Source organism: Echiichthys vipera (genome assembly GCF_963691815.1).
Source record: "Echiichthys vipera genome assembly, chromosome: 1".
Classification (NCBI taxonomy): domain Eukaryota; kingdom Metazoa; phylum Chordata; class Actinopteri; order Perciformes; family Trachinidae; genus Echiichthys; species Echiichthys vipera.
This window is the reverse complement of record NC_139826.1, coordinates 33277670-33289726: the sequence shown is the minus strand read 5'-3', so window position 1 is coordinate 33289726 and position 12057 is coordinate 33277670. Positions and strand designations below refer to the sequence as shown.

At 40.2% G+C, this 12057-nt stretch overlaps 1 protein-coding gene across 1 annotated transcript; it reads right to left on the bottom strand.

Annotated features, from left to right (window-relative positions):
- Nucleotides 1–377: 377 nt before the first annotated feature.
- Nucleotides 378–11497, bottom strand: bbs4 (Bardet-Biedl syndrome 4). Its single transcript, XM_083919699.1, has 14 exons — nucleotides 11486–11497; nucleotides 9730–9793; nucleotides 9388–9499; nucleotides 9051–9123; nucleotides 8851–8904; nucleotides 8634–8761; nucleotides 7718–7772; nucleotides 7504–7572; nucleotides 7140–7292; nucleotides 5190–5361; nucleotides 4419–4488; nucleotides 4161–4308; nucleotides 2988–3192; nucleotides 378–843 (listed from the first exon to the last, which is right to left on the bottom strand). The coding sequence occupies exons 2-14, from the start codon at nucleotides 9755–9757 to the stop codon at nucleotides 689–691; spliced, it is 1422 nt and encodes a 473-aa protein (XP_083775825.1). The 5' UTR covers nucleotides 9758–9793; nucleotides 11486–11497; the 3' UTR covers nucleotides 378–688.
- Between the last annotated feature and the right edge of the window lie 560 nt (nucleotides 11498–12057).

The window sequence follows — 12057 nt, the reverse complement described above, 5'->3', positions numbered from 1 at the left end:
TGGAACCTCCTGCTATCGAATTCGAGGGAGATCGATCTACCCAAATTCGCTAGTAGGAGGTTCCACTTTGACAGGCATTCCAGTGCACTTTGCCTAAATGGAGGTCCGAAACTTTGGACTTCACATGGCACTGGAACGCAGCATGAGCAGCGCAAGTGAAACAGAGCGACGGATGACAGGCAGGAAGCTCTGCAGATCATTTTACACGGGCCGAATAAAATGATTGGTCGGACTGAATATTTAGTTAGTTTCAACAACTGGTGGATTTCTTTTACATTTTAGTGTGCCACCCGCTTATTAGGAGCATTTTAAGATTACAAAAGAAAAGTGTAAAAATGCCAGAAAGGTAAGAATTGCTTTAACATATAACCATTTTGAGATTTTCTTAAACTGTATCTTCCACTTGAATAGGTATCTATATCTGACTTTTGGTTTAAATGTGATAAGTGTTGCACTGACATTCAATGTTCTTGAAATAAATGGTATGACAAAAGTGCACATTGCCGTCGCCCTTTTCACTGAAACGTAAAGGTAACGTATCATCATGTACCTAAACCAGGAGCCTGTAACTGAAGGCTTCGTGTCTAAATATGATGGGCTAGGGAACCACAAATAGCCTGGCTGCTTGATTTACCTCCATAACATGAGAGTGACCTCATGACAAAAGATGTCACGTATCAAGTTGCAGCTATTCCTCCACTTTAGATTTCCTCTTGGAGGTTTTGGGTTTGGGGTTTTCTGACTCTGCAGGTTCTGGGGAACCTGGAGGATCAGTGGGCGGGCTGGGGGCTTTGTCCACATCAGGTTCTGGCTCAAGAGGCATGGAGGGGCCTTTGGAAACTCCTGAAAAGAACAAAAGCACAAGAATTGATGCCAAGATTGCTCAGAAAAGGTCTTAATACTGTAGTTTGCTATAATCTACACAGATGAAACAGTTTGTGTGGGGTTCCTTAACATAAATACCTGCAGCATTATTCAGGAACTTTACATCTGAGTAGCTTGTCGTCTACATGCCTTCCATTGACATTTTTGATACAGTACCTTTCAAAAGTATTGATATTAAATACCATACTCGTAGCAACAGGGATAATATAGCTATAGTGTGTATGTCCTTTGCCTTTCCATGTTCATTTGCCTCAAATGTGAAGTATTTCCAAACAGAACTTCTGCTGTTTTCTTTTCTTCCAAAACCAGCTGCGGAAGCTCAGCACCAGCCATTTTTACTGAGCTAACACCAAAACAAAACCCATAAATTATTATATTAAGCCGGAGTGAGTGAGACGAGTGATGAGAGGAGAGCTCTGTGGGCACTGCAGTGTTGTGTGCACTAAAAAATAGATATTTTTGACAGCAGTAGTCGATGTCCTATCCAGCAGTATAGAACATGATTGACTGAATTAAGATGTGGTCCCACTGCACTTATATTTGCCCCAGCTCCCATTCACTCCAACTGAAGCCCACACAACGGACAAATTCAAGCACGCGTTAGCTGTTTTAATGTGATCTCAAACTGGCTATGGAGAACTCGCAGGTCCAGAGTTCATTTTTGTTCAAATTGAATCGAGTGGATGAACACTCACAGATCTCAATAGAGGACAACAGAAACACTAAAGCATTTATCTTGCATGGTTGTGTGTTGCTTCGTACAACACCAGACTACAAAGTGTAGCATCACGTTGTAAAATATTCATTTATTTCCCACATCGAAACCATGACCTCACATCATGTTTTGAGCTTAAGTGCGGGGTAATTTTGTCTTACGGACACCTAATGAGACTGTACTCTACGAAAATTTAGATACTGCATATTAAGATTTCCCAGTTGTGATATCCCAGACGGGCAATTTAGGTTGGCTTCTTTAACTGGTGCAATTTCCTCACATTTAAATGGTGGTGAGTCATTTAGGAGCACCAGTTTGATGCTTAAACAGCACATTTATAACTTTAACAACAAAATTCGCCTCTAACTAGTTACATAAGACCCCCCGCTGAAACACACAGCAAGAGACACAGGGGATTTAATATAGAAACATTTAACTCTTGAAAGATTTACATTATTTTCATTTGTATAAATAACTCAGACGGAGTTCTTTACAAACTCCAGGTTCAGTGATACGTTGTTAATCTTCATAACCACCATGATACCGTAGGCCCATGAATCCTGACCTCCAGAAAACTTGATTTACAGACTAACTGTTACAGAACAGCAATGAAGTTACTGAAAAACGGTCTACTGACGAATATCCAGTTCCACTAGCAGTGACTTGATGGTTCACCGCTTCACATTTACTACTTTTATAGTATATTTACAGGCTATATTTGTATATTTGCGATAAATTGTGTTAGAAAGCAGATTGTCAGAGCTGTGTAAAATCGTTTGTCACTGAACATGGGTGTATTGTTCGGGTGTTATTCAATAAAAGCTGAACAAAAGTGGTTGAAAACAGCTCACGGGCTCTCGTGAAGAAAAACACTCCAGTCCACTTACATTTGAAAGCTGCAACAATCATTTCAGAGTAGCCTTGAATTTATTATCTTGAATGTGTCATTTTTCCAGACTGCTGATTTTCTGTTGTTGCCAAGAACATATACTGGCGGGAGGTTGGCTTCTTTTTTAAAAAAAAAAATCCATTTCGCCTTAGCCCCAAGAGGCTGTGAATACACAGGGAAGATATATTTTCAAGTTTCCATTTAAAATGAAAAATTGGGCTTCGGTTTAATGGAGAGAGGTAGAGGCTGTAAAATTTGTCATCACCTGTGCTGTGGTGTAACACTGGACTTTTCTTGATGAGAAATATTTTATGTGCTCACCTCATTTCAAGTTTGTGCTCAAAACTAACTTAAAAGAGACATTCAGCCTTGCACGGTCTCATCAGCTCCTGACTCAGAGCTGGACCTCATTTCAAGCTTCACCTCGACTCTGACACTTAACGGAGGGTGACAGAATGTTAACTGACACTTTGGACAACCCATACCGGCCATTTGTACCTGTTGGTAACTGGATGTTCTTGTTGTAGCTCGCAGCAGAAGACATGGCTTGGCCCAGAGCTTGGTTAGTACCTAGGGGAGCACCAGGGGTTTTGGTGGTTGCTGCAGAGTTTGGTTTGGATTTGGAGTCCTTGCCTGGTTTAGTCCACACCAGCCCCTCCGTCACCTGCAGGGCAGCTCCCATCTTCTGAGCCATGTCTATTAGCTGTTAGTGACAAGTAGGGCTGTCAACAAATATTCCAAATTTGATTATATATTTCAAATAGTATATAAAAAAACAACAACAGATATTTGATGCTGACACTGCATGACAGGAGTCACACAATGTCACGTTCGTTGATTGAAAATTAATAATTCAACAAGAACAGTAACAGTAACAAGAACTTGGACACAGAGAGACTGATTTGTACTACGAGGAAACAAAAACGCATTTGAGAGACTACAGACTTTAGATTAAGTTTCACGGTGTTGGAATAAATGTGCATAAAGTAATCTCATATTTACTCAAATTGCCTTTACATTTTAACTAACATTACTTGGGGTGTGTGTATAGCCAAGTTGTGCAGAGGTGCTTTGCAGGTCAAGGAAATCAGATAAGCCTGACTGTTAATGTGTCACCAAAAGGGGGGTCTGTGGAAACACAGACCCTGCTCAACTGATCAAGGACAGGATATGTCTTGAGTTGCAGCTATGTGACCCTCACCTTAAGAATGGTTATTCATTGTATACATTGTAACCACCAAAAGCCAATAAAATGAAGGGGTCCGGCAGAGATTACCTCAGATCGGTAGGAGATTTGTAACTGAGCAGATCTCTGTCCGTTCTCCTTGCAAGTAAAATAACTCTTGTCTTTCTCTCTTTTGTTAAGTTTTGGGTGTTTTAGGTTGCTTAAACCTGACACACGGTATGAGACATTATTTTATTTGTTTATTTTGTAGTGTGTAGGTCCCGAGATCACTGTTATAGAAGTAGTATACGTATGAAATGTCTCCCGTACTGGTTTGCCCTCTTATGGCCATAATGGACAAAAAAAAGATATTAGAATAGTTTGAAACTATGTGTTTTTTAGAAGGAATATTCAAATGTCATTTTTGTCTTAAGACTTAAAAATACTGTAAGAAACGGCTTCAACAACTGACTTTGAGACGTCAACATCCACAGGACCTGAAGTACCTCTGGATCAAATTCAAAGTTGCTGCTGCTGCTGTCTCGAAGTAGGTTGACTTTCCTCTCCATCTCCTGATACTGATCCAGAGTTGCCTTCTTATCACCATGATTATAGAGGAAGATGGCAAAGTTCAGGTTGACCAGAGGGTTGGAGCTGTAGATAATTCATCACCAAGGAGGAAAAGAAAACATTAAATGATTAAACTACAGACTCAGCTTCAGACACACAGTTCATTAAAGGAAGAAGGCCAAAGACAGACTCACTCGTCGATTGTCACAGCTTGTTCGTACGCTCTGGTGGCGTTTTCAACATCCTCCAAGTTTGTCAGAGCCACTGTTGAGAATAAGTATGAGACAGGTTTAAACAAACTGAAATACTGTCGGATGTACATTACAAAAGCCATAGTATGTACCTTTTGTGAATTAGGGCGCACTCACACTGTCCTTCCGCATCGCGCCCCGGGCTTTAGGGTACTTGTCCCCCCTCCCTCTCCCCCCGCACCCCAGGCCCTTTTGTACTCACACTGCCTGGGCCTCGCGCAAATGCTTCTCGCTGTCCATACGTCATCACGCCGTCACATGTCACAAGCATTGATCGACGTCATCGGCATGCGTCTTTTTGTTTACAAATCTTTCCATAGACCTCTGATTTGTGCGTCTTGTCGACTGTTTTTGAATATTTTCATCCAACCAAATCTACAGAAAACACTCCAACTCCGCATCACACCAACGTGAACCTTTCACCGCCATTGTTGTTCTTGTTAAATGTCCGCGCATGGTCCGTCCTTCTTATTTCTATGTCCGAACAGGCGCACATAAACGAAGTCTGAACCGCCGTAGGCATCTTGTTTCCGTACACATGCGCGCGCTCGTGCAAACACGCTCTACAAAAGCCCACCTCTCTAAGTGCGCCCTTAGTGAATTAATACACAACATACAAAGTAATTGTTTCCACAAATCAATATTTTACTCTTTATAGACACAACACAATCATGAACTAGGGTATTTCTCCTTCTTTCTGACTCAGCACAGTACCTGCCAGCAACATGTAGATTTCCCCCATCCGTGGGTTCAGGTTGATGGCTGCGCTGAGGAAGTGGAAGGCGGAGGCATACTGCTGCATGGTCAGGTGGACCAGACCCAGGTTGTACAACACTTTCCAGTCAAAAGGAGACATGTAATGGGCCCGCTTCAGGCAGCTGATGGCCTGAGGTAGAAATGAATTTGGGAGAGAGAAGACATCTGACAAGAGTATCTAAATAATATATGGTCCCAAGAAGAACCTAAGAAACAATACATACTGTACAATGCTGGATTAATAATACTTCAGGAATATTATAGGAACAATAATCCCATTATTCCTCCAAGCTCTCAGCGACCCAACTGATGATTAGTTGCTCATGTACATACTGGGGTCTGACTATAGGCGACCTGTCGAGAGTGATGTATTTATTTTTGGGCTGTTTTTTTTGTACCTGAGTCTGTGTGCTTACATTTCTGTGTTCTATGTTTCACCTGGCTGGGAGACAATGTTATTACATTAGGCATACAGAGCTAACTCAGTCATTGTATGTTGGCTTTGTATACTTAATGTAATATGCTAAAATCTGTGTCTGCTATGCTGGAAACTTTGCCTGGCATCAATTCTATTGCTCACATGAACTTACAGACCCTTAAATTACTGTTTTTGTATACTTGATGTACAAAACATAAGCTGTGTGCTATGTTACGTTCACAAAAAAGATTAAAGGCCCAGTCTGTGGTCTGTGCACAAATTATATTGATATATTGATGTGGGCAGGGTTTTTTTTGGCAGAGTGAAGAGAGATTTTCTCCTGGTTGTTTTATGGACTTTGTAGTGGAAGAAGTGTTCAGATCCTTGTGGAGGATTTTTTTCTATTAATGATATGGAGCAATGCTTTAGTATTTTTGTTTGGGCTTGCACAATGATGCACATGCACGAGGGTGATGTGATACACATTCCATACAACTGTTTCACACTATTTCAGTGATCAACAGATGGAGTGTGAAGATACACACTAATTCGGCAACGAAGGCTGTGAAGAAGGAGGATGCAGTAAAAGACAGTAAACATGGATGACCTAAATGCAGGTTTGACACTTTTAAGAATTAGATTTTACGGGGGAAAAAATGCATTCAATACATTAACGTCAAGGAGTAACACTGAATATAAATAGAAACATTGTCTGTTTATGAGAAAAGTCCACAGGGAGTAAAGCACCAAAATGTACTTAAAGTATCATAAGTACTTGTTCTGCTGTGACTAATAATATGAGACATAATCAGTTTGTAAATACTGATGCATCAGTCTGTAAGCAGCATTTTGTTGGCTTATTGGCTTTTAACTACTTTATCTACAGTTACGTCGGTCAGTTCAGTGGTTCTCAATCTACAGATCAAGCCCCCTTTAAAGGGTTTGAAGATAAACTCAAGGGGTATCTCGATAATAATGGTGAAAAAGAAAACTTATCTTTTTCCGCCCCAAAAAATCTCTATTTTTATTTGGACTTTTCTGTAATCCTTGCTTTTTTTTTTAAATATTAGAAAATAAGACGTCTTCACTGGTATTTAAATAAAACCGGTTTACATTGGAAATGTCTATTAGTTGGTACTAATACTGCAATAAATCATAGACATCTGAAATATGACAAGGAGCCCAAACTAGAGTAGTCACAAGCCAAAAAAGGCTGACTACCGCTGGTTTAATATGTAAGAATTCATTGTATTTTATAAGCTTATCATGTGTTATGTTTCATATGTTTCACAACAGTAAACTTTTATTGTTACCGTCACCCTCTGCTGGTATTACCTTCAAAATATGAAACTAATGTTGAATGTCCTATATAATAAATAATAATCACTGAAAATCAAATATTTAACTTTTTTGTGCTACTTTCAAGTGGATTTCCTCTATCGCGTCCTAAACTGACAAAGACAAATGAAGCAATAAACAGGATTACTCACCGCTACGTATTTCTTTTTTCCAAAGAAGCACATGCCGATGTTGTTCCAGAGTGGGGGGCTCTCGGGCACAGCACACGCTGCCACTCTGTACTTGTTCATGGCCACATCAAAGTCACCGTGGGTCTGCATCATACTGCCTGCAGCCAGGATGGCCTGGAAATAAAAACAATGATTAGAGCGATATTAGAGGAAGAGGTGCCCTTTGAAAGTGCAAATGATGAAAGACGGAGGGTACCAGCTGACAGAGAATGACCTTTAATTTAAAGTGAACTGCTTAAAAGAGGTCTGATGCATTATCCTCAGATGGAGTAGCAGCAAACTCCGTTTATACTAAAGCACGACGTGTGTTCAAATACCCACATACCTTATAATTGTTGGGGTCAAAAGTGAGGGCATTTCCAAGGTGCTCAAATGCTTTTTGGTATTTTCCAAGCTGGCAGAAACATAAACAAAAGAAATGATACATATAGTCCTTTTTAGATGTTTGACACCTTCAGTAAATGTCACTCTTATCTTGTACTGTTCTTCGCTTGTGTACACATAATTTCACTGAAAAGGTTATTTAAAAACCTTCCTACCTGTAAAAAAAGCAGACCAAGAGTAGTCAGGAGTTCAGTATTCTCTGAACAGTATCTGGATTGAGAAGGAGACAAGTTGAATGCACAGTGTCACTTTAACTTTACCAGTAATAACATGTAATGCCTGCACTTATTCTTAAGCAAACATAGTTGATATTCATGGATTCTGCTGATTCTATCAGGGTTTGATTCAGCATATCTGTGAAGTATTAATTATGACCCGTGGGGAGATGATGTGGGTCTAAGAAAAAAAAAATGGTACAGATGAGGCAGATCGGCATTCAAATAAGATTCACAGTGGTATGTCTCATTAAAAGCAACAGCAGTATTGGGGCACTTGATTAATTAATTTAACCCCAACAGGAGGTAGCCATAATGAGCTCTATTATAGACACTGATGTCATTTCTTTATTTACGCCTGGGCCTAATGTTTAAATATTCAACATGTGAATAGAAGTGGAAATGAAGAGAATTTATACTGAACTGAAAAAGAGCCCCGGGTTGAAATATGGCAGAACTGGAGCTTTGTGTGAGATTGAAGGAAGACCACTTATTGAAATGAGCTCCAAAGATCTTCAGCTAAATCTAGAGGGAAGTAACAAACCTCCTGTGAAACAGCATGCTTCATGGCTCTCATCTCTTTTCGTGTCTTGAGACAATGTTAACTTGGAGAAAACTGTCATGCTGCAGCTGTGTTAGTATTAACAGTTATTAATAAAGGTTGCTTCCCTCATTTGGGTTGGATAAAACACTTTGTCTTGGTAAACAATCCCTCCACTTGAAATGGCTAAAATACATTATGGCAGTTCATAATACCATATACCTAGAATGACAGATTGGTTATTTTCAATGTTAATATCATTAAATGTCTTCTCTGGGCTTTTTTTAACAATGTCCACATTTGAACGTTACTTACTCCACTGCCCTCTTATACACTTCGATAGCCTTGTCAGTTTCTCCAGCCAACAGATGAACCTTCCCAAGCATCATGAAAGTCTTGTCGTGTTTATTTATCTGGAGAGCGCTGTTCAGATGCTCTTCAGCCTGACAGAGACGGAAGATCAAAATGATCAAATCGTCTGGGAGTGGGTAGAATTTGTCCCGCATAGTGTCGGTAACATCAGCATACTTACATTTTTGAAGTCTTTGATGAAGAAATAGCACAATCCCAGATTATGACTGATCTCCTGGGGTGAGAAAATGTCATGCTTAATTGAACAAGGCTGGATAAACGCGGAGCTAAATTCAATATCCAAATGTAAAAGTTACTTAAAACAACAGCTCTGTTGGACACAAGTGCTACTGTGTAAGGTTATACATTCTGTTCTTTTACCCAGTCTTTCTCGTTGAGTCTTGCAGCTTCATGGTAGAATTCAATAGCTGCTTTGTGCTTTCCCAGGAGAAATCTATGGGAAAATAAATAACAATAATCCATATGAGAAATTAATCTTAATCACCGAATGCGAGCTGGGAGAGCTATTCTTACAATCCTACAACAGTGGGGAAAAAGTCTCTGGGGGTGAATTAGTTTTCCCTTCAGTATTAAGAAAAAGTTCCAGCCACAACTGGCCTGCAGTTGGGCTGTTATCACTGGCTATTTCTCTCCTATCTCTCTTGTGAGCTAATGGAGAAGTGTTGATGCATCCCAGGCTTGAGGGCAATAGACTCACAGTGATCTGGCCACTTGCTTGAGATTGTCAGCACTGCTGGGATTAAGGATGGCACAGCTCTGAAACAGCTCCAGGGACTGTTGGATCTTGCCCTCCAGACGCATGATAAGTGCTGTGGTAAGACATTAAAACACAGAAAGAAAGGATATTCATCTACATGAGAAGGTAAAAACACATTAAAAATCAAAGGCACAGCATGGAGTCCAAAGACAAGATTTTGGGGAACTAAATGATGAATTGGGCGTTTGCAACCACAGAGCCCTCATTTGATCTAGCTCTTAATTAACATCAAACACTTTAAATGTGTGAGAGGGAAGAGTTCCTACAAAAACTGCGGCTCACCTTGAACATAGATGGCATATTCACACATTCCATTCGTCTCCTGTAGTTGTTCTTTGATGATCACCTGCATGGACAAAGAACGGGAGACAATAAATACAATAAAGATGAATGTGAATAGAGGGACTGCTTAAATAATGGCTGGCATGTTTGCACAAACAAACATGTTCAGACCCTGCTGAATACCAACCACAATGAGTTTCTAAAGTTGTAGTCGCAAACGAGACATAACAGATAAAGAAAAGTCTTATACCCTGTTCTGTACATCTGTAACATAACAGACTGAGGGCCCTATTTTTGCTGAGACAGTTGTGACAGCTGTGTGGTATTTTGGTACTCAGCACAGAGTGCACGGCGCACAGGTGGGAGGAGAGGTGTAAACACGTGGGATTCAAATAAGGCAGCACACACCGAGTTGTTGGTATTTTGGTCAATGTGCACTGAGAATAGACATCTCAGAACCACGTTCTGGTCAGTCTGTTGCCAATCTGATCATTTTGGCAACAAAAACAAACTGAATACTTGGAGCATAATAGAATAATGCCTAAAATGTAAATAATGTATTTTATTTAAACATTCTCCAGCCAGTAGATATTTTTAAATCAGCATCAGTGTGTAGAAAGTAGGAACGCTGGTAAATCAGTTTGCATTTATAAATGAATAGTGAGTCTTTATCTGTTGTCTACGCAGTGGCTTTATATGGTATGTAAACCTTCCTATTGAGTTCATTTAATCTCTGCAGCCATCTGCAAGCAGAAGGACAGGTGCTGTACGTTGATAAATCAGCAGCTTCTGAACAGAGAAGTGCCTAGCCAGAGTGCAGTGCGATTACACACAGCCTTCCACCATGTTGAACTTCATTAAATCACCTGAAAATGACACCAGGCTGCTACAAAGTCACCCCATACTCCTCAGCACACATCAGACAGGTCCATTATAGGTCAATATTCTGCCATTGGATCACAGAGGCTCATTAATCTTATATGTCACAGCCTCCTTTCCAACCTTGAATTCTTTTTGCGGCACGAAGGAAAGGCTATTCTGTCACATTTTAAGAAGTAATGCAACCGTGCGCAACTTGAAATACAGTGGAATTAAATCTGGAATAGGGTTGAATGGATGCGATCCTATACGTAAACTACATTGTACTGATCATCTTCTTGGAGAACAGACCCACACACACCTCTGCACCATCCAGACAACAACATGATTTCCTGAAGAAGCCGATTCTTCAGCTACTGCGCACAACGGCACACTGTGATTGGCTCAGCTGTATCAGAACAATGAGACCAGTGATGTGACTGGCTGGGAGCACATTTAGTAATCGCCACACCATCTGATCTTTTTACCACCTCACCCAGCACTTTTGCCTTTTGCGCTGCTGGGCATACATGACCCAAAATAACAGGTGCACTTAGGGACCCCAAACTTTGTTCTTGTCGCTGCGCTGGTGCCATTAAAACAGGGTCCTGAGAGCGAGTGTATATTTTACTAAAAGAAAGTGAGAAGGTGATTCCAGTAATATACTTTACAAGTACAGCCATATATTCAGAGACTTTAAGTACCTCCCTTCCATGTGGGAATGCACAGGTCAATGCAGTGATTAGCCCATAATAAAGTACAGTGTTAGACTGAACCCTGTACATGACAGTCATTATCTTCATTATTATGTACGTGGTCAATCAGACCAACACTGAACACAGACATGGGTCAATAACAGAATAAACCACAGGGAGAATGGAGGAATGAGGTACTTTACCTTACAGGTTTCATAGTCTTTACGGATATAGTGCTGGTGTATTAGCCAGTTTCTCCTCTCCACAATAGGAAGCTCTGGAGCTGAAAGGAAGAATATAATACGATTAGAAGAAAATTTTAAGCTCATTACCCCTTACTATTCAGATAATGTCTTATTTAGTTGATAGCTGAATGATTAATCCTGAAAGCTACCTCCTCTTGCAGTCATTACTAAGTCTGTGATCTGACACTTTACACAGATGTAACACTTCAACCTAAATCCACAGGCTAAATTTAAGTCAATTCAACAAGCACACTGTACATCCTAGCTTGTTAGCAAGTTTTTATTCTCAAACAGACAGCTCAGACAATCAAGACGTATGTATATTTCGACTATTTTAAACTGCCAAATTAAAAAAAAAGACAGCATAAATTAAACAAATAGCCATGGAAGCACCCACCCTCTGTCTGCAGTCACTAGTAAGTCTTTGATCTGACAGTAACATAGATGTTAACACTTCAACACCAAAACCCCGGGCTAAGCTATAATCAATTCACCAGCCGCGCTGTAAATGTCACCTTGTAAGCAAGTTT